Genomic DNA, 20,220 nt, shown 5'->3' with positions numbered 1-20,220 from the left:
CCCCTTCCCCGTAGTGGAGGGTCTGAAAGACCTCCTGGTGGGGCCCGGAGTGGAGCTGCTCCTGACAGCCCGGGAACCAGCCTTGCCCGGGGACCCGGACAGCGGCGGTAGCACGAGTCCTGGGGTCACTGCCAGTGAGTGCCTGGGCTGGGGCCATGGGGGTGGGTGGGAGGCAGGGCCTGGCCCCGGGGACCAGAGCTTAGCCCGTGCTCTCCGCTCTCCGCAGACGGTGAGGCCGGAACCTTCAACGGCTCCACTGAGCTCTGCGGAACCGACTCGGACTCCAGCCGGAAGGTGGGGCTCCCGCAGGTGTGAGCGCTGGCCGGGGGCAGGAGGGGCCGAGGGCCTGTGGACCCCTGACACAGAGCTGTGGGGGACAGGTGCCTGCGACTCCCCGTCCTTGCCTCTCTTTGCAGGACCGGAACGGAAATCAGCTGAGAGCCCCCCAGGAGGTGAGGTGGGAGGCTGCTGGCGGAGCCCCCCAAAGGGCGGGCCTTCTGGCTGAGAAATGCGAGCCCAGTGTGGGGTGGCGGTGGGGAGAGCGGACGTCTGAGCGTGTCTGCTGGCCTGCCGGCCCCAGACCCACATTCAGTCACCTTCTGGCCAGCTCTCCCATCCCGAGGCTTGGGCCCTGTCCCCACCCTCTCCTCTGTCCTCAGGAAGCGCTGCAGCGACTGGTCAATCTCTACGGGCTTCTGCACGGCCTCCAGGTCAGCGGGGCCGGGGCTGGACCGGGCAGGGGAGGAGCCTGGGCGGGGCCGCCCGCTCACCGGGGTGGCGCGTTCCGTGGCCCTGGCCCGGCCCCGCAGCGAGGGCTCTGACGCACCCGCGGGGCCCCCCTCGCCCGCAGGCGGCCGTGGCGCAGCAGGACACGCTGATGGAGGCGCGGTTCCCCGAGGGCCCCGAGCGGCGGGAGAAGCTGGCGCGCGCCAACTCCCGGGACGGGGAGGCCGGCCGAGCCGCGCCCGCGCCGCCCGCGCCCGACAAGCAGGCCACCGAGCTGGCGCTCCTGCAGCGACAACACGCGCTGCTGCAGGAGGAGCTGCGGCGCTGCCGGCGGCTGGGCGAGGAGCGCGCCACCGAGGCGGGCAGCCTGGAGGCGCGGCTCCGCGAGAGCGAGCAGGCGCGCGCCCGGCTGGAGCGCGAGGCCGAGGAGGCCCGCAGGCAGCTGGCGGCGCTGGGCCACAGCGAGCCGCCCCCGGCCGAGGCCCCCTGGGCGCGCAGACCCCTGGACCCGCGGCGCCGCAGCCTCCCCGCGGGCGACGCCCTGTACCTGAGCTTCACGCCCCCGCAGGTAAGGGAGCGGGCGCTGGCGGGGGGTGCGCGGGGGCTGCCCCCCGAGGGCGCGGGCGTCGGCGGCGCCGGGGGCGCGAGGCCGCGGCCGGAGAGCTGGGGAGGCGGCCGCGGCGCCGGCGGGGCGTGGGTGCTGCGGGCCCGGCCGAGCTCACTCCCCGGCCCGCTGCCTTTCCTGCCGGACCGTCACAGCCCAGCCGAGGCCACGAGCGCCTGGATTTGTCTGTGACCATTCGCTCTGTCCATCGACCCTTTGAGGACCGAGAGAGGCAGGACCTGGGCAGCCCCGAGGAGCGGCTGCAGGACAGCAGCGACCCGGACACGGGCAGCGAGGAGGAGGGGGGCTGCCGCCTGTCCCCGCCCCACAGTCCGCGAGGTGAGGCCCGAATGGCCGTTGAGGGTGGGGGGGCTGTCGGGACGCTTAGGGGGGCCCGGCCATCACATCTGAGGTGCCGGTGACTCTTGGGAGGGACACACGGGACACACCTGCGGCCTTTTCCGGAGCAGAGCGGGGAGTGGAGCTCTAGGAACCACAGGAGGTAGCAGACCCCGCAGTAAGTCTGTGACGTCAGCCTTGTTTTTTCTTTTTTTAAAAAAGATTTTATTTATTTGACAGAAATCACAAGCAGGTGTGGGGTGCGGGGTGGGGGGGAAGCAGGCTCCTCACTGAGCAGAGAGCCTGATACAGGGCTGGATCCCAGGACCCTGAGACCATGACCCCAGCCGGAGGCAGAGGCTTTAACTCACTGAGCCACCCAGGCGACCCGATGACAGCCTTTTTTTTTTTTTTTTTAAAGATTTTATTTACTTATTTGACAGAGAGAGATCACAGGTAGGCAGAGAGGCAGGCAGAGAGAGAGAGAGGGAAGCAGGCTCCCTGCTGAGCAGAGAGCCCGATGCGGGACCCGATCCCAGGACTCTGAGATCATGACCTGAGCCGAAGGCAGCGGCTTAACCCACTGAGCCACCCAGGTGCCCCCGATGACAGCCTTTTTAAGTAGAAATAGTTTGTTTTACTTTAATTAATTTATTTGACACACAGAGCTCACAAGTAGGCAGAGAGGCAGGCAGAGAGAGAGGAAGCAGCGGGCTCTGAGTTGGGCAGGGGGTCTGATGGGGGACTGGATCCCAGGACCCTGGGATCATGACCTGAACCAAAGGCAGATGCTCAACCGACTGAGCCACCCAGGCGCCCCTAAACATAGATTTCTAAGTAAAAAAAAATTCCTAAGACTGTCGAAGTTCTTATAGTTGATTTAGGAAATACAAAATAACCTAAAGCTAGTGTGACTTTATATAACAATGTTAAAATATTTTGCAAGGTATTAGTCAAAGGGTATCTCCCTATCCTCAGAAAGGATACACAGTAGGCAGGTGAGGGCACATTCCTTCCAGTGTGGACAGAGGTTTCGGCTCACCCATGGGCGCTGTTGGTGCAGGGGTGCACCCGCTGGCCAGAGCCTGTGTCCTCCCACTGACTCTGCCCCATCCCCCTGCAGACTTCACCCGAATGCAGGACATCCCAGAAGAGATCGAGAGTCGCGACGGGGAGCCTGTGGCTTCAGAGAGCTAAGGGGGCCCCTCCCTCCGTCCTGTGCCCCCAGGAAGAACACACCAGGGGAGGCAAACTCTGGAGCCTCCAGTGTGCCGTCGGCAAGGGAACATTCGAAAGAACTGCCGACTGCCCCTGCCGGCTCTGGGGCTCCTCGGACACCTGGGGCCGCTGGGAGGCTGGGGGGAAATGGGCCACAGCACCTCCTGCTGGTATCCAGGAGCTACACCACGGATGCCAGCTTTTCATGCCTTCTTCCCTCTACTTTAGGAAAATTTATTTATTTATTGTTTATTAGTTACACGGGGAGTGGGGAGATTTAGAGGACCAGGGACACGGGAACCAAGCCATAGGGATGAGGGGGCCTTGTCCTGCAACACTACTGGGGCTTATTCAGGCTAAACAACGCCCCCCCTCCAGCAACACCTGAGAGGCGGTGCCAAGGACCAGGCCACCCTTCCAGAAGGGCTGTGGGCGGGGCCGTGCTCCCCTTCCCTCCCTGCTCACTGCTGCGCTCCCTTCTCTCCATCCATCGTGGAGACCCCAGGGAGCTAGCCTGGCTCCCTGGAGTCGGAGGCGAGGGAGTAGAGGGCAAGGTGGCGGTGATGGCTCTGTTGGAGGGTGAGGGGAAGCCCACGGGACCAGAATGTTCTTTGTTGTTGTTTTCTTTTTTGTACCAAAGCCAACTGCACGTGTTTTGTATTTTTAAGAGATGATTGTAGGCAATTAGAAATCACAGCCTTCTATCTGCGCTTATCAGAAGAGCTTGCGGGGTGGGGGGGGATGGCATCCCCTCACTGGCGGTAAAGGGGGACCTACTCTGACCTCTTCTCCAGCCATTTGGAAAACATTTAGGGTGAGTTGGGGAATCTCTGTGAACCCTGACCTCGTCCGCACCTCAGCAACCGTGACTGAAACCTCATTGTGAATTTGGGGGCTTTTCCAGTGGACCCCCAGTGCCCACCAGCCCCCGCCATTTTCTGCCAATTTGATTGTTTAAAAAAGAAAAGATAAAGCAAGGAAAATTAAAGACCTGGAACCCCCACGAGTTGCTGTCTCCATGCTTGCCAGCCCTATGGGCCGCACCAGGGTCGCCTCCAGAGGAGGGGCAGGCCACCTCCCCCGGCACAGGCCACTCCCATAACAAAGTGCCAGGAGCCTTTGTGGGCGCTGACGACCGCAAATACATGGGTCAAAATGAAGGGCACTTAGGGTCCAGGGGCTGTTGGGGAAACTGGTCTCGGCCTCATTTGCATGCCCTGCTCAGAAATGACCTCAGCCAGCGGCCCCCTCCCACCGGTGGGCCCAGTTCCTGCCGGCCTCTCTCCGGAGTCCTTCGTTTTTCGTTTTCAGATTCAGCCCCCGCTCTGCCTCAGTCTTCAGTGTCAGAGCCCTGGGGCAACCTCTTCCAGGGGCAGCGAGAGATTAGGTCAGTTTCAGTTCTGGGTTTTGCTTCATTTCACTTCCTGTTTCTGGCTACTACCCCTGGGGCTGGGGGAGGGGCAGAGGGAGCGCGGCACCCAGGCTGGCCCCTGCGCACACCTCCTGGGGGAGAGAAACTGAAATCCTCTGGCCACCTCTCCCCTGTACCTGCCCATCTGGGCTTCAGCAGGTGCTTTCTTGTCTGTACAGGGTCTGCGACAGGGAGGGGGTGGGGCTGGAAAGGGAAGGTCCTCCTGGCCAGGGTGGCCCAGCTAGCGAGGCCCTGGCTCTCCACTTCCCTCCCAGCGTCTGGCTTCTGGACCTGGGGCTCCGCATTGTGCAGCATCAGCTGGAAGCTGGGACCCCTCCAGGGTGCAGCGGACAGAGGACGACCACAGTGTGGGTGGGAGATACTAGCACTCAGACCAAGAAAGGGGAATGCAGGTTCCTCCAACATGGTCTGATCCGGTGAAGGATGCTGGTCAGGAGAGATGCAGGAACCTGGAGACACAGAGCGCAGGGTGGGCGTGGAGAAGCCCTCAGCCCAGAGGGACAGCACTGTGGATCCCCATTAATGCTGTCTCTCTGCCATTCCTTGACCCCAAGACCTGCTGTCCACCATTCTCTGATGCTGGACATGAGTCTGGCAATTTCGCCCGTTCTCTCCCAGGGCCCTTGCTAAGCCCTTCAGAAATCCAGTCTTAGCCTCCATCCTTCCCACTGCGGTTTCAAAGCTCTCTGGCTGCTTGCTGCAGGGAGCCAGGCCCAGTGTCCCCCCAGTGCTCACCTTCCTCACCAAGGAGTGCCCAGCCCCCTGCCCAGTCCTCTGCCACACCACTCCCTCCCCGCCCACCCCTCTCCATCCGGAGGTAGGTTTGCGTGCAGTCACTCATCTAGGACTTGGACCTGTTGAAACTCTGCCCCGATACTTAACCTCCAGTCCCCGTGAGGAGAGCTGTCGCCCAGGGAGCCCTGAGGGGGGCTGCCAGGGAGGAGGTGGCCAGAGAGGGGTACTTAGATGGGGAGGATTTTCCATCCTGAATTGACTGGGAACAGACATGGAGTTTTGGAACCGGTTTAAACACAAAAGGGAGGAAATTAAACATCAAGAAGCTAACATTGCTTAATGCATCATGATCTGGTGGCTGTTGGGAGTCCCTTCCGCTCGGCAGCTGGGTGTAGCCAAGGGTGTGCTCCCAGCTTTGCTCTGGGCCCTTTGGTGGTCAGGCTGGTGGTGGTGATGGGGGCAATGGGAGCGGGGGCTCCGGCCTGTCTGGCTTCTGCCACCTCCCTCCTTTCCAGCGCCCGGCCCCCAGAAAGTCCCTTCTGATTGCTCTCCATCATCGCTGCTGGGTCTCCATGGGGACGGAAACCAAAGGCAGGACCACCACCCCCGCCCCCGCCCTGGAGAACTCTCCTCAGAAGGAACTGGAGGGGCCAATCCCTCACTCAGTTCCTGACCTACAACTTTCACTTCACTCCAGAGTGTGGAAACATCACCCCAGATGAGACCTCGCTGGCTCCCGGTCCCCATCTCCCAGTTGCCCCCTTTTCCTTCTCCTTTTCGTCGTCTTCCTTCTCTGGGATTCCATTTCCCATGCAGTATTAAGAGCAGTAGCCAATACCCTGCTTCGGCACCGCTGAGTCTTCAACACCCCATCTTACAGATGAGAAAACCAGTCCAGAGAAGTAAAGTGACTTACCGAGGTCCCTCCGCTGGTTCCAGTCGGAGCTCGGATGTGACCAGGGCTGCTGATGGCGCCGTGCATGGGACAGGGAAGGGAGCTCGCGCCAGGCTCCCACTCTGCTTCCCACGTGTCTCGACACACCTGTGGCCCCTCTTCTCCCCACTCCTTCCCCACCTCTCCCCTCCCTATGACCCACCCACATCCTTGGCTTGACTTCTCCCTGCAAACTCTGGTTGGAGGACAGGCGGGGTTTTACATTGGGGCTGGGAGGATGTCAGGGGTCCGGCAGTGTTTCACAGGGCCTCTCCGTGCAGGGGGCTCCCTTCCCAGGGAGCCTTCTCAGCTGGGGCTGCGGGCACCAGGTTCTCGTGGGCACCACTGGGATGCTCTGAGGCAGACACAGCACCAGGGAAGTAGAGATGCGGCGTTTAAGGTGAGGGTAGGGGTGTGGGGGAGGGCATACAGAGCCAAATGTGCACTGTGCTCTGACCCGTTAGTCTAGAACCCTTGGGAAATTCTCCCAGGAGGCAAAAAAAGGGGCAAAGAATCCTTTTGTCCACACTGAACCAGAGGTGGAAGCAGGACAGAAGAAGGTCAAGACCATTGTGACGACCCAGAGGCTCGCTCTGCCGTCTAGCTTTCCTCTGTCCCATCCGTTCCTCCCCCCGACAGAAGACCAGAGCTCTGGAGCACTTGGGCCCAGGTGACCCGCTAGCCACCTTCAGCCACACGTGCAGGCCACTGAAGACCACGCTCCCAGGGGGCAGCCCAGGCCGGCTGCATGGTTCTGCCCCCTCCCTCCAGGTGTGTCCGTTTGTCCCAGGCAGTAACCGGGGTCAGAGCCCACCCCCACCACCGCCCTGCCCAGAGCCGGCCACCCACCGCCTGCCTCTGTCCTTTGGGGCCAGCAGTTCCACCCAGCCCCGGCCCTGGGCCACAGCCTTCCTGGCTGATTCCGGAAGGTGTCTGCCGGGCCCCATCAGGCTCCTGCCTCCAGAGACAGGACAGCCGGGATGAGACGGTGGCTGCCCAGAAGAGGAGACTGAGAGACAGGCCCCTGTCTGCCACGGCCAGGAGCTCCCGGAGCACGCAGCCCAGCAGCCGGAGCACGGCCAGGTTCTCCAGCAAGCCAGCCGCCCCCACAAGCCCACTGGCCAGGGCGCCCGAGACCCTCAGGGCCAGGAACTGGGCGGCCACGGCCACGGCCACGGCCACAGCTGGTGCTCAGCTCACCACCTCCCAGGGGACGCCCCGGACGGTGGGTAGCGGGGCGTGGACACTGCCGGGCATGAGAGCTGGTGCCCTGGAGCCGCCGGGGGCCGGGGGGTGGGGGTGGGCATGGGCGCACCCGTACGCAGGAGGGGCTCTACCGGCGGGAGCGGGAGGGGCCGAGGGGGAATTCGCCGTGGGGGGCAGCCCCAAGCCTCCGTGCCGGGAGAAGGCCAGAGGTGCCCCGTCCGTCGGAGGGGTGAAAGCAACAGGAGCCCCCCCTTCCCCTGACCACAGGCAGAAGCTCCCTTCTGGGCAGGAAGTGCTCCCTTGGGGCCTGGGGGCAGGGTGGGCGACACGGAGCCATGGAACCCAGTTGGGTGTCTGGAGTCCCGAGCCTGCCGCTCACTGAACGTGTGGCTTTGGTCAATGACTCCTCTGAGCCCCGGCTTTCCTGTTAAAAATTTTAGACAAAAGTCTCTGCTCCACAAACACGGGAGGGGCGCCTGGGGCCTCAGGTGAGGCGGCTGCTGTCGGCTCAGGCAGGATCTCAGAGTGCGGCGTCCGGGGTCCCACATCGGGCTCCCTGCTCAGCGGGGCGTCCGCTGCTCCCTCTCCTTCCCCAGCCGTGGCCCCCCCATACACACGCGCTCCCTCTCTAATAAATAAAGCTTTAAAAAATGAAATATCACGTGAGGAAAGTACTTTGTCCATTGCCATTTGCATGGAGGATCATTACTTCAAGTTTGGGGTGTTCATCACGGCCAGGAGCTGGGTGTCACACGGCTATCTGTTGTCACGATGCCCGGGAAGAATGCCAACGCAAACACAGGTCACAATTCACGGCAGCAAGTGACCTTGAGGCTCCGGGCTGGGAGGGAAAGGGCAGAGGAAGCCACGGCTTCCTGTTCTCCCCGCGTTGGGAGCACAGCCTGTGGGAGCAGAGCCTGTGGCATGCCCTCTGCTCTGCTCCGGCTCCTGAGGGGACAAGGGTCCTGCCAGGCTGTGTCACCCCCCCTGCCATCTCACCCTTTCCTGCTCTAGTCCGTGGAGCCCGAGGCCCGCGGCACCCCCAGCCCCTCCTCTGGTCCCCACGCTCCTGTCAGAGGTGTGGGTGCTCAGAAGCACCTCACCACACCTCATCCTGTCTCCCCCTGGTCTCTGTCCCAAATGGAAAAAATGCCTCCCTGGGTCCTCCCCTTTGTGCCCATGTCCCTACCCTTCGCAGAATGTGCTGGGATGCGGCAAGAGAAGATGGAAGGTGAGTAGATAAAAGAGAGGGACTTTTTCGAGGATCCAAAATACTCAACACCTTCCTGCCAACTGCCCACTTATTAAGAGACCTGACCTTTAACTGCCTTCAGGTGCTGGGGGAGGAGGAGGTCCTTCAGGACAACCAACCAGTTGTGGGTTCAATGAACCCCATAGGAGAGACCCAGACTGGGTGGCCAGACGTTTCAGTCTTCCAGCAAGGGATGGGTGTGAAATGGGTGACAGAAGAGGGATGCCCAGGGCACCTGGGTGGCTCAGTGGGTTAAGCCTCTGCCTTTAGCTCAGGTCATGGTCTCAGAATCCTGGGATCAAGCCCTGCATCAGGTTCTCTGTTTGGCGGGGATCCTGCTTCTATTTTTCTTGGCCTACTTCTGATCTCTGTCTATCAAATAAATAAATTTAAAAAAAAAGAAGAGGGATGCCCCATCCCAGTGCAGGGGAGCCCCCCAGGCTATCTCCTGGCCTCAGGGGCTGCTCCTGAGTGCCCCACGTCTGTCTGTCTGTCAGAGCTGTGCGTCTTCTTCCAGTCCACCCCGCACCATCTTGCCTGTCTGGCAGTGAGGATGTCTGTCGAATCAGACACTGAGGCAGGATCCCAGCTTCCCGCTGTCTGTGTGAAACGTAGGTCCTCTGATCGTGGCTTCTGTTAGCGGTGTCCATTTCTAACCAGAGTCCTTTCCTTGGTCTGAAACCAGCGGCGTGCCTGGTTACGTAGAGAGCGATGCCACCGGCTGGCTCGTCTGAGAATTCTGCTGGGGAGCCTTCTCTGCTGCTACCAGTTTGTTGGTTGGGGTGTGCGTTCATTCATCCATCGACTAACCGCAGCGACTCCTGGCCCCTCGCTATGTGCCAGGCCCTGTACCAGATGCCGGGGAGACAGAAAGGACTGCATGGTCTCCTCATGACGTATGATACACGTTTTGAGAAGGCTGGGGTCTCTGTGATCATCTAGTTCAACTTCTCAGAAGGAGAGAAAGTGACTTGGCCAAGGCCACTAGGGAAACGATGGCAGAGTCAAGATCTGAGATCACAGGCTCTTGGTCCTTGACTCTCTCTATACAACGTTACAAACCCTTTAGGCATTGCTTTCCCCCTTGTGTGGGCCCCAAGTGCCAGGATGTGGACAGAGGGACAGTGACGACTCCTCTCCAGACGGGCAGTGGTAGATCATGGAGTCTGCCTTACGTGGAAAGGACTTCTAACGGCTGGACCTTCTCCTTGGTCCCCGGAATATCCATCCCTCGCTCAGCTCACGCATTCCTCCAGCACTGCCTCCCCGAGCCTGTACTCCCACGCCTGGGCAAAGAGGAATTGGGGAGGCAGGAGGGACTGAGCCCCCCAACACACCCCGAGAGCAGTACGAGAGGAAGCTTTGGGTTTGCACTCGTGGCCGAGACAGTGCTGCAGATGCTCCGGGACCACACGCGGTAGAAGCAGGAGACCTGACCTGCGCTGGATGCCCCTGCACTCAGCCCAGCAGCCGCTCTCCACTGTTCCGCTGTCCCCTGAGACCGACTGCAGAAACTCCTGCCATCTCGGCTCTCTCTCAACTTTGTGTTTTGGAGCAGTTTCAGACTTTACAGAAAAACTGCAAAGGCAGAGAGCCGTCTGCATCTTTCATTGTCCACGTTAAAATAAAACCGGCAGTCGGGGCGCCTCGGTGGTTAAGTGTCAGACGTCGGCTCAGGTCAGGATCCCGGGGTCCCCGGATTGAGCCTCGCATGGGGCTCTGCCCTCAGCAGGGAGTCTGCTTCCCCCTCTGCCTCTCTTCTCTGCTCTGGTTCTCTCTCTAATAAATAAATAAAATCTTTATTTATTTACTTGAGAGAGACCACGAGCAGGGCGAGCAGCAGAGGGAGAAGCAGGCTCCCCCCTGAGCAGGGAGCCTGATGTGGGGCTCGATCCCAGGACCCTGGGATCGTGACCTGAGCGGAAGGCAGAGGCTTAACCCACTGAGCCACCCAGGCGCCCCCTCTGCTGCTTTCTAAAGAACTTCCATTTGTTCCGCTGTCCACCCCTTCCCTACAGAGAAGCGAACTTCACCCGGGACCGAGGCTGATCACAACAGAACCAGCCTTCTCCCCAGTAACTGGCTCAAGAACCAAGGCTGCAGCTAACCCACACCCGACCTCACGCGGGTGATGGTCATCAGCTCTCAGGCTGGTCCAATCAGATGGCAGCAGGGGGACGGATTTTGATTGTGTGAGGGGCAGAGATTGCTTTCTCCTGTTGACCCGAAGTGCAGAAACCCGGGCCCCGGCGCGTGCTGGCAGATTGCTTGCGACGGCGATGGAGGCCGGTGTGCGGAAAACCTTCCCGTGCAGGCGGGCAGGCGGCGAAGCACACACGGTCTCTGGGCTCCGGGTTGTGGGCGAGAATATGTTTATTATCGCTGAAGCCGTTGCGAGTGAGGCTGTTACTCACAGCGCAAGCATCCTCATTCCAGCCAGAAGGGGATGCAAGGCTGGTGAAGGTTATATTTTAGGGCAGAAGGAAACAGAAATGCTTGCCGAGTGCACAGCGTGCGGCTGCGAGAGGATGTAAGGATTGCGCTCGGGCGTAATTCCTCTGAGCGAAGCAGACTGTAAAGCCGCCCCTAGAGCTTGGGGGAAGCTGGAGTTCAGGGATGGGCAGGTTTTCAGAGGCGAGAGCTGAGCAGGGCACACAGGGAGCCCTCCCGCGAGCCTGGGGTTGACGGCTGGCTGGCACGCTCAGCCCCGCGGCCGGGGGGCCGTGGGACTCTGAGAAGCCAGAGCCTGACTCTGCGGGGCCTTGTGAACTGACTCAGTGGGTTTAAATAGGTTCTGATGTCCACTTGTTACCATGGCGACAGAATACTCAAATCGGCCTTGTTGTTGCTGCTAAGTTTGTGGGGTTGTTTATTTATTTATTATTATCAGGAAGAAGTAGTCCTCTCTCCACGACCAGTCTCTCCACCTCTGTTCCTAAACCCTCCTCTCAGAGCCTGCTCCGCCGACCGGGCCCTTCCTCTGGGGTTTCCCGCAGGACCCCTTTCCTGGCAGGGAGCAGGAATCGCCTGGAGTTGCTTTGAGGGATGAAACGGGTATTGAAGGAAAGGGTGACGTCGGTGATGCTGGCGTCCTTGAGAAACCCTGACCCTTTCCCCTGGATCCCTGCCTCTGCCCGGGCTGTGGGCCGGAGAGCACAGGGCCCCGGGGCACTCTTGACTTTGGACAGACCTGAGGGGACACGCAGGTGAGCGTCTCCGCCTGCTCTTCACTGGGCACAGTCTAGCACAGCCCCATCAGCCCTGACACCCCAGCACCGCGACAGCCTCGGGCAGCCACCGTGCTCTGGTTCTGACGATCCTTGCAGAAGTGGACCATCCAGTCCTTTGTCCAGCGTGGACCGTGGGTTTCATCAGCTGCGGCCACCGAAACATGCAGTGAGCGAGCCTGTCCTCCCTGGAGACGCGTGGGGCAGCCCAGAAACCCAGCCAGCGTGTCCCCCTACTGCCTGTGCAAGATGCCACCTTCACTGACATGGGCCAGGTTTTCAAAATAACCGTAAATGCTCCCCTCCCACCAAAGAAAAACTACCCAAAACCCGTCTAACTTGCAGAGGTCTCGAATGACTCTGCCCTCTCTACATGCTGCCCATGCTTTTCTGGTTCTCTCGTGATCGGCTCCAGGTACCGGCCTTCGACATCTTATGCCTTTGAGAAAACGAGCACCCAGACATCTGATGTATGTATGAGCGGAAAACTCAAGACAGCCACGAGGAATTTTTGTTAAATGGGAGAGAACAGAATGGGTCCTCCGATCAGAACCACGTGTTGGTCAAGTCCTCAACCTCTTTTCATGCTCCAGCTTTGTAGACAACCGCCACGCCCATCCTGCTGTGGGACAGCCGTGTGCGACACAGCACGCGCGGTGCGAGCGAGTTCCGACGCCAGCTCCCTGGCTCCTTCAGGGATCCCATCCTTAGAGGGGAGGGGAGTTCATTGGCCAGAAAATTTGATTACGTTAATTTTGCATATGGGAGAGTCTTCCTCTTACCACTGATCTTCAGACCAACCCTGGGATTGATCCTTGATGTAAAAATTTCCTCCCATGAACTTGAGTTCCTAAAAGGGTTCTTTTCGGCCATTATCTTTGTAATTGGAGGAAGAATTGCTGGGGAGGCTGTCTTGCCATGTTGCTTCGAGTCCAATGCAGGACCCCAGGCTTCAGACCCTGGGTTCTTCCAGCATTCCGAGTCCCAAAGAATGTTAGTGGGTTCCCTCTCCTTTGTACTTCTAAAGACACCATGTTTGTTGGTTGGTTGGTTTGTGTTTTGTTTTTTAAATTTAATTTCATTTTTAAATATTTTAAAAGATTGTATTTATTTGAGAGAGAGAGAGAGAGAGAGAGAGAGAGAACATGAGAGGGAAGAAGGTCAGAGGGAGAAGCAGACTCCCCGCTGAGCGGGAAGCCCAATGTGGGACTCCATTCGGGGACTCCAGAATCATGACCTGAGCCGAAGGCAGCTGTTTAACCAACTGAGCCACCCAAGTGCCCCAATTTCTTTTTTTTTTAATGAAGATTTTGTTTACAACTACTCTCTACACCCAACATGGGGCTCAAACTCATGACCCTGAACTTACGACCCAGGAGTCCTGTGCTCCTCTGACAGAGCTGGCCAGGTTCCGCATATGTTCCCATTTTTTTTTTAAAGATTTTATTTATTTATTTGACAGATAGAGCTCACAAGCAGGCAGAGAGGCAGGAAGAGAGAGAGATGGGGAAGCAGGCTCCCTGCTGAGCAGAGAGCGATGCGGGGCTCGGTCCCAGGACCCTGGGATCATGACCTGGGCCGAAGGTAGAGGCTTAACCCACTGAGCCACCCAGGCGCTCCTGTGTTCCCATTTTTTACTGCTGTTGTAGCCTTCTTCTTTTTCTTTCTTTTTTCTTCTTTTTTTTAACTTTTAGTATTTTTTCTTTTGACATTATTTCAGACTTAGAAATGGCACAGAGAATCTCTGTACACCCTTTACCCAGATTTCCCAAATGTTAACGTTGTGTTTTCACATTTACTTTGTCCTTTTCATTCTGAATATATGTATGTATAAATTTTTTCTAAACAGTTTGAAAGTAAGTTGCAGACAAGATGTTCTTATACCTTTAAATTATTCAACGTGTTCCCTAAAAACAACGTGTTCTTTCTTTCTCTTTCTTTCTTTCTTTTTGACAGAGAGAGAGAGAGAGCATGAGCAGGGGGAGGAGCAGAGGGAAAAGCAGGCTCCCAGCTGAGCAGGGCCCTATGTGGGACTTGATCCCAGGACTCTGAGATCATGACCTGACACTTAACTGAATGAGCCACCCAGGCACTGCTAAACAAGAATATTCTTTAAAAAAAAAAAAAAGAATATTCTTACATAGCCATAGTATAACGATCAAAATCAACAAATTTACGATGCTAAAGTAATATTATCTAATCTGGAAACTTCCTTCAGATGTTGCTAAATGTCTGTCATAATATCTCTTGTAGCAAAAGACATCTCAGATGTGTGACATTTGCTCACCATTTCCTCATAGTCTCCTTGAGCCTGGAACAGTTCCTCCGGTTTTGTCTTTCATGACATTTTGAAATGTTAGATATTTTTAAAGAGTATAGGTTAGTTTGGTTTTTAAAGATTTATTTATTTATTCCAGGAGGGGGAGGGGCAGAGGGAGAGAGGGATTCCAAAGCAGACTCTGGGCTGAGTGTGGAGCCCAATGCGGGGCTCAATCCCACGACTTGGAGTTCATGACCTAAGCTGAAATCAAGAGTCAGACGCTCAACTGACTGAGCCACCCAGGTGCCCCTGACGGCCAGCTGTTTTATGTGACATTCTCAACTTGGACTTGTCTATTTGCTTATGGTCAGACTTGGGTTATAACGTTTTTGGCGCTGTGTTCACTTAAGAGTATTCCAACAGGAGGTGTGTGACATCTATCGCTGGCGACATTAGCTTCCATCACTGAGTTAAGAGGGCACCTGGAAGGCTCCCCACTGGGAAGGCACCACTCTCCCTTCTGTAACTAGCACGTACCTCGCCAGGAGCTGTTCTGAGACTGCGCAAGTCTGTCCCTCCTGTAGCCTTGACCCGGTATCTTCAGCATCCACTGATGATTCTGGTCTGAATCCATCCTTCCTGTCTCCGTTGCCCAACGCTGATTCTGAGGCGCGGTGTTACAGCCATAGCCTTTTCCTGACGGGTGTGATTTCTCTGGGACACGCAGTCCTGCGGGAGCTGGTTGCCTGGTGGAAACACATGCCTGCATTTTGCCCACCTCCCTGCTCTGCTCCCAGCGCTTATGAGAAACTGTGTCTAAGAACTGCTGTTGTTTGACGTATCGCCTCCAAGCACACTCATCACAACCCTCCGAGAGTCATCATTTGGTCGGGGAGAGGTGCCCTGAGAAGTTTTTGAGCACCCAAGAGGATAGGGCTTCCCCCTCCTCTTCTGCTCTCCCAGAAACCCACACTCCATGGCCAAGAGCCCAGCCAGGGCCAGTCTGGCATTAGCTTAATCCCAAAAATTTAGTACGGCAAAAGAATTCACTGGGACCTGAAATTTGACAAGAAAGGGGTTAATGTTCCTCGACCTGGCCTCAAGTAGTTTCAGATGACAGGAACAGTTTTCTCTAACAGGATTACATAACTGCACTGTTTTTCTGCTATGCCTGGAACGAAATGTTGATCTCTTTTGGGATGGTGCCTTTCCTAAGGCCCTAAAGAATAATCACACACTTTATAGACCCTCCCATTTTGGTGACGGGACCGCCAGAGCTGGACCCTGGCTCCTAGCTGTTTCGTCGGGGCTGACTTCTGGGCCACAAGGGACTAGCCCGCTGCAGCCAGCTCCCCCATCCCACCGTGGGTCCGTGACTGCTCCGGGCTCCTGGAGGCTGGCTCAAGGGAGTGGGAGAAGGGACCCTGCAAGTATCTGAAGCTACGCTGGACACCTCCAGGCTAGGAGGCCACGGCACGAAGACAGGCAGGAGGTCCCCCATGCTATCCGTGCGGCCTCTTTTCCCCCCATTCTTCTTTCTTGATGGATTTCCCTTGTAAGGTGACAGAAATCACAAAGCTATTTTTAGAAGTGACAGAAGAATGCCTCCTAGGAAATCCCCTTGTTTGGAAAGATCATTCATTAAGCGCTTGAGGTAGAAGGTGACACCCCAAAGGGTGGGGGTGAGCACACTGGAGACCCTGGGAAAGCCTGCTGTCAGTCTTTTCTCTGTCCCGTCACAAGTCCCACTGCTGTGGGGGAGGACGGGCCCCCTAGAGCAAGACCCAGCTCCGGCATGTTCCATGTTTGGGCTGATCTGCACAGATTCCGGGCAGGTATCCTGGAGGGGGATGTGGGGCAGCACACCTGGACAAGAGTGCGCTGGGCTGTTCATGGTAAGTGCCAGGGGACCGGGAGCCAGTGACAGGTGTCACGGCAGGAGGGGATACTGACAGCTTCTGAGTTTGATACCCGCCATCCCCCCAGCTGTCTGACAGGTGGCAGTAGGGGCCTAATCATCCACGAGCCAGCCCTAGGAAGTGCCCAGCCACGGGGGTCCATACGCCAATTTTTTGATTCTGCACCAAACAGGAAGGAAAAACCACCTCAGACTAACCTCTTAACCTCTCTCACTTTAGAGACTTTTTCAATCAGCAGTGTAACAAAGTAATAGTCTTTTTTTTTCTTTTTTTCTTTAAAGATTTTATTTATCCATTTAGAAAGGGGGATAAAGAGCCCATACACAGTTGGGGGAGGAGCGGCGGGAAAGGGAGAATCCCAAGCCAACGCCCCGCTCGATCCTTCCACTGAGATCAGGACCTGAGCTGAATGCACGAGTCAGAGGCTTCCCTGGCGGAGCCCCCAGGCGCCCCTACGAATTCTATCTTATATCCACGAAATACTAGAAATACTTATTATACCTGCAGTATCCAAAGAACCTTTTGTATTGATTCATACTGCCCTTACAACTCTGTGATGCAAGCACTATTTCTGCCTCCCTTTCAAAGATAAGGAAACTGAGGGGGCGCCTGGCCGGCTCAGTCAGGGGAGCACTGATGCTCCACCTCCGGCATATGAGTTCAAGCCCCACACTGGGTGTAGAGGTTACTTACTAATACAATTTTTAAAGATTTTATTTATTTCTTTGAGAGACCCAGAGAGAGAATGAATGGGAAGGAGGGGCAGGGGGAAAAGGAGGCGCCCGCTGACCAGGGACCCAATGCAGGGCTCGATCCCAGGACCTCGAGATTATGACCTGAGCCGAAGGCAGACACTTCACCAACTGAGCCACCCAGGCACTCCCAAAATAAAATCTTCAAACAAAACAAAAGATAGGGAAACTGAGGCCCAGAATTTGGCCCAAGTTCACCCAGTGAGTCAGTAGTGACTTTGTGATTTGAACACAGGCAACATGTGCTCTTGTCCAGGACAACATTTTATCAATGCAAGACATTTAACTACAAAATTATTAGGACTATTTAGGGTGTAGCAAGGGGGGCTGGTTATAAAAAACCCAGTAACTTTTTGTAACAAAGACTATATGCTTAAATACAATTTAAGCGCCTGGGTGGCTCAGTGGGTTAAGCCACTGCCTTTGGCTCAGGTCATGATCTCGGGGTCCTGGGATCGAGTCCCGCATCGGGCTCTCTGCTCAGCAGAGAGCCTGCTTCCCTCTCTCTCTCTCTCTGCCTGCCTCTCCTCTACTTGTGATTTCTCTCTGTCAAATAAATAAATAAAATCTTAAAAAAAATACAATTAAGTGTCTTTTCAAAATAGCAGTCAAAAAATTTAAAATACCTATGCATATACTTGCAAAGAAAGAAACAAAAGCCTAGATGAAAAACAGTAAAGGATTTACTGGAGGCCAATGCACACGGAACCGGTATGCCGCACCCCTGGGCAGGACAGTCACCACAGTGAACTTGTCAATGTGCCCAAGTCTAAAAATCAAAGGCTTCATCAAAACTATGAAATATTTATGTTTCAAAGGATGCTAGCAAGAAAGTAGAAGGACAGCTTGTAGAGCAGGAGGAAAGACTTACAAATCCTGTATCTGAAGTACTTGGCTTCGTAACAAAGAATGCATTCTTACAACTCAACAATAAAAAGACAATCCAATTTTGAAAAGGGCAAAGGATTTGAAGGCATTTTCCCAAAGGTAGAAATGGTGACTATTGGAGGGCGGCGGGCTCAGTAGGTTAAGTGTCTGATTCTTGGTTTCGGCTCAGGTCGGGTTCTCAGGGTCATGGGATGGAGCCCTGTGTCTCCCCAAGTTGGGCTCCATGCTCAGCATGAAGTCTGCTTGAGATTCTCTTTCTCCCTCTCCTCCCCAGGCTCTCTCATTAAGTAAATAAATCTTTAAAAAAAAAAAAAAAAGAAAGAAAGAAAAGGAATGGTGAGTATCTGTAAACACCCGAACAGATAGAGTTGTGGTCTGTCCATACAATGGAATACTATTTGGCCGTAACAAGGAATGAAGGACAGACACGCCCTACAATATGTGTGACCCATGAAAACATGATACTCAGTGAACGAAGTCAGACGCAAAAGGTCATGTGTTCTATGGTTCCATTTACGTGAAATGTCCATAACGGGCAAATCTAGAGAGAAGGCAGATTAGTGGTTGTCATTAGCAGGGGAAAATGGGAAGGGTCTGATAATGGGTGTAGGGTTTCTTTTGGAGTGAAGAAAATCATGTGGAATTATGTAATTGTGGTTCTTGCACAACTTTGTTGTGAATAGAGCACTTCAAGTGCACTTTTATTTTTACTTATTTTTTTAAGTAGGCTCTGTGCCCGACAGGGGGCTTGAACTAATGACCCTGAGATCCAGAATTGGATGTTCTACCCGCTGAGCTAGCCAGGTGCCCCAGTACTCTTTTAAAAAAGGTAATACGGTGGCGCCTGGGTGGCTCAGTCATTAGGCGTCTGCCTTTGGCTCCGGTCATGGTCCTAGGGTGCTGGGATTGAGCCCATCAGGGTCCCTGCTTGGTAGGAAGCCTGCTTCTCCCTCTCCCACTCCCCATGCCTGTGTTCCCTCTCTCAACTGTGTCTCTCTCTGTCAAGTAAATAAATACAATCTTAAAAAAAGTAATATGGTTTATAAATCCCATCTCAATTTTTATTTATTTATTAAAGATTTTATTTATTTATTTGACAGAGAGAAATCACAAGTAGATGGAGAGGCAGGCAGAGAGAGAGAGAGAGAGAGAGGGAAGCAGGCTCCCCGCCAAGCAGAGAGCCCGATGCGGGACTCGATCCCAGGACCCTGAGATCATGACCCGAGCCGAAGGCAGCGGCTTAACCCACTGAGCCACCCAGGCGCCCCCATCTCAATTTTTAAAAAAAGATTTTATTTATTTATTTGTCAGATCGAGACAGGGAGAGAGGGAACACAAGCAGGGGCAGAGGAAGAAGCAGGCTCCCCATTGAGCAGGGAGTCCGATCCAGGGCTGGATCCCAGGACCTCTGGATCATGACCCGAGCCGAAGGCAGACAACTAAGTGAGCTATCCAGGTGCCCAGACATCTCAATTTTTTTTTTAAAGGAAAAAATAATGTATTTTTTTCTTTTCTTTCTTTCTTTCTTTTTTGTTTTTTAAAGCAAGCTGCATGTGCTGCGCGGCGCCCAGCTTAGGGATTCAGGTCGCCACCCGGAGATCAAGACCTGAACTGAGATTAAGAGTCACCGTCTTCCAACTCAGCCACCCAGGCACCCCCTAAACAATGTATTTTCAGACTCCCAACAACATTGTATTTGGGGATAAGGAGCAACAGGAAAACAAAGATGTTAAATCTGAAATTCTTTGGAAAAATACACCTCTCAGAATAAGCAAGAAACATAGAAGACGATGTGACTTGGCTTGCCCTAAAAGATATTAAAACATACAATTATTCAATAAGATCCTGAGCAAAAGAATAAATACATCAATGCAAAAGAATGAAAAAACTTAAAATTGTTTAAATAAAATTTCCTATATGCTAAAGGTGCTGTTTGTACTGAAAGGACTTTTTTTAAAAAAAGATTTTATTTATTTATCAGAGAGAGAGAGAACATGAGATGGGAGAAGGTCAGAGGAGCAGCAGACTCTCTGCGGAGCTGGGAGCCCGGTGCAGGACCCGATTCCGAGACTCTGGGATCATGACCTGAGCTGAGGGCAGTTGCTTAACTAACTGAGCCTCCCAGGCGCCCTGGAAAGAACATTTATTAAATGCTGAAGGGAAAACAGGAATTTGGGTTTCAAATGAATCTGCATTCTATGAATCTCACCAGGATGTAAACTCCTTTGAAAAACAGCACTGGGACGCCTGGGGTGGCTTGGTGGGCTGTGGTCGGGATCCCAGAGTCCTAGGATCGAGCCCCACGTCCGGCTCCCTGCAGTGGGGAGCCTGCTTCTCCCTCGCCCTCTGCCTGCTGCTCCCCCTGCTTACGCCCTTTCTCTCTCTCTCCGACAAATAAATAAATAAAATCTTTTTTTAAAAAGAAGAGAAAAATAGCACTGCAAGCTATCCGTCCAGCCGAGTCTCTCTGCAGTCCAAGACCCCCCAACACGGTCGTGCGCAGCGACCACCATCCACTCCAGGGCTCCACCGGGCGAAGCACCAGGGCCGGCCCTCCCCTCCGCCGACCGCCGTCCACCCCGAGCCCGCCCCTCCCCTTCCCCCCCCTGCCCTTCCCCTCTCCTCCCCTCCCCTCCCCGCCCCTCCGCCGTCCGCCGTCCACCCCGAGCCCGCCCCTCCCCTTCCCCTCCCCTCCCCGCCCCTCCCCGCCCCTCCGCCGGCCGCGTTC

At 55.4% G+C, this 20,220-nt stretch overlaps 1 protein-coding gene across 16 annotated transcripts in view; it reads left to right on the top strand.

Annotated features, from left to right (window-relative positions):
- ARHGEF2 (Rho/Rac guanine nucleotide exchange factor 2) overlaps positions 1 to 3,890 on the top strand; it is a 37,980-nt gene extending 34,090 nt beyond the window's left edge. For 9 of the 16 annotated variants that reach the window (XM_044266539.1, XM_044266536.1, XM_044266547.1 and 6 more), the window contains 7 exons: positions 15 to 134; positions 227 to 309; positions 417 to 452; positions 660 to 710; positions 851 to 1,294; positions 1,486 to 1,669; positions 2,793 to 3,890. In XM_044266539.1, the coding sequence (XP_044122474.1) occupies positions 15 to 134; positions 227 to 309; positions 417 to 452; positions 660 to 710; positions 851 to 1,294; positions 1,486 to 1,669; positions 2,793 to 2,866 (992 nt within the window). In that variant the 3' untranslated portion in view covers positions 2,867 to 3,890. The remainder of the gene's footprint in view (positions 1 to 14; positions 135 to 226; positions 310 to 416; positions 453 to 659; positions 711 to 850; positions 1,295 to 1,485; positions 1,670 to 2,792) is intronic. The other 7 variants (XM_044266538.1, XM_044266537.1, XM_044266545.1 and 4 more) reach the window with 3 other exon arrangements.
- Positions 3,891 to 20,220: the final 16,330 nt, after the last annotated feature.

The sequence above is a fragment of the Neovison vison genome, chromosome 10 (assembly GCF_020171115.1).
Source record: "Neovison vison isolate M4711 chromosome 10, ASM_NN_V1, whole genome shotgun sequence".
Classification (NCBI taxonomy): domain Eukaryota; kingdom Metazoa; phylum Chordata; class Mammalia; order Carnivora; family Mustelidae; genus Neogale; species Neogale vison.
This window is presented reverse-complemented; position numbering and strand designations above follow the sequence as displayed.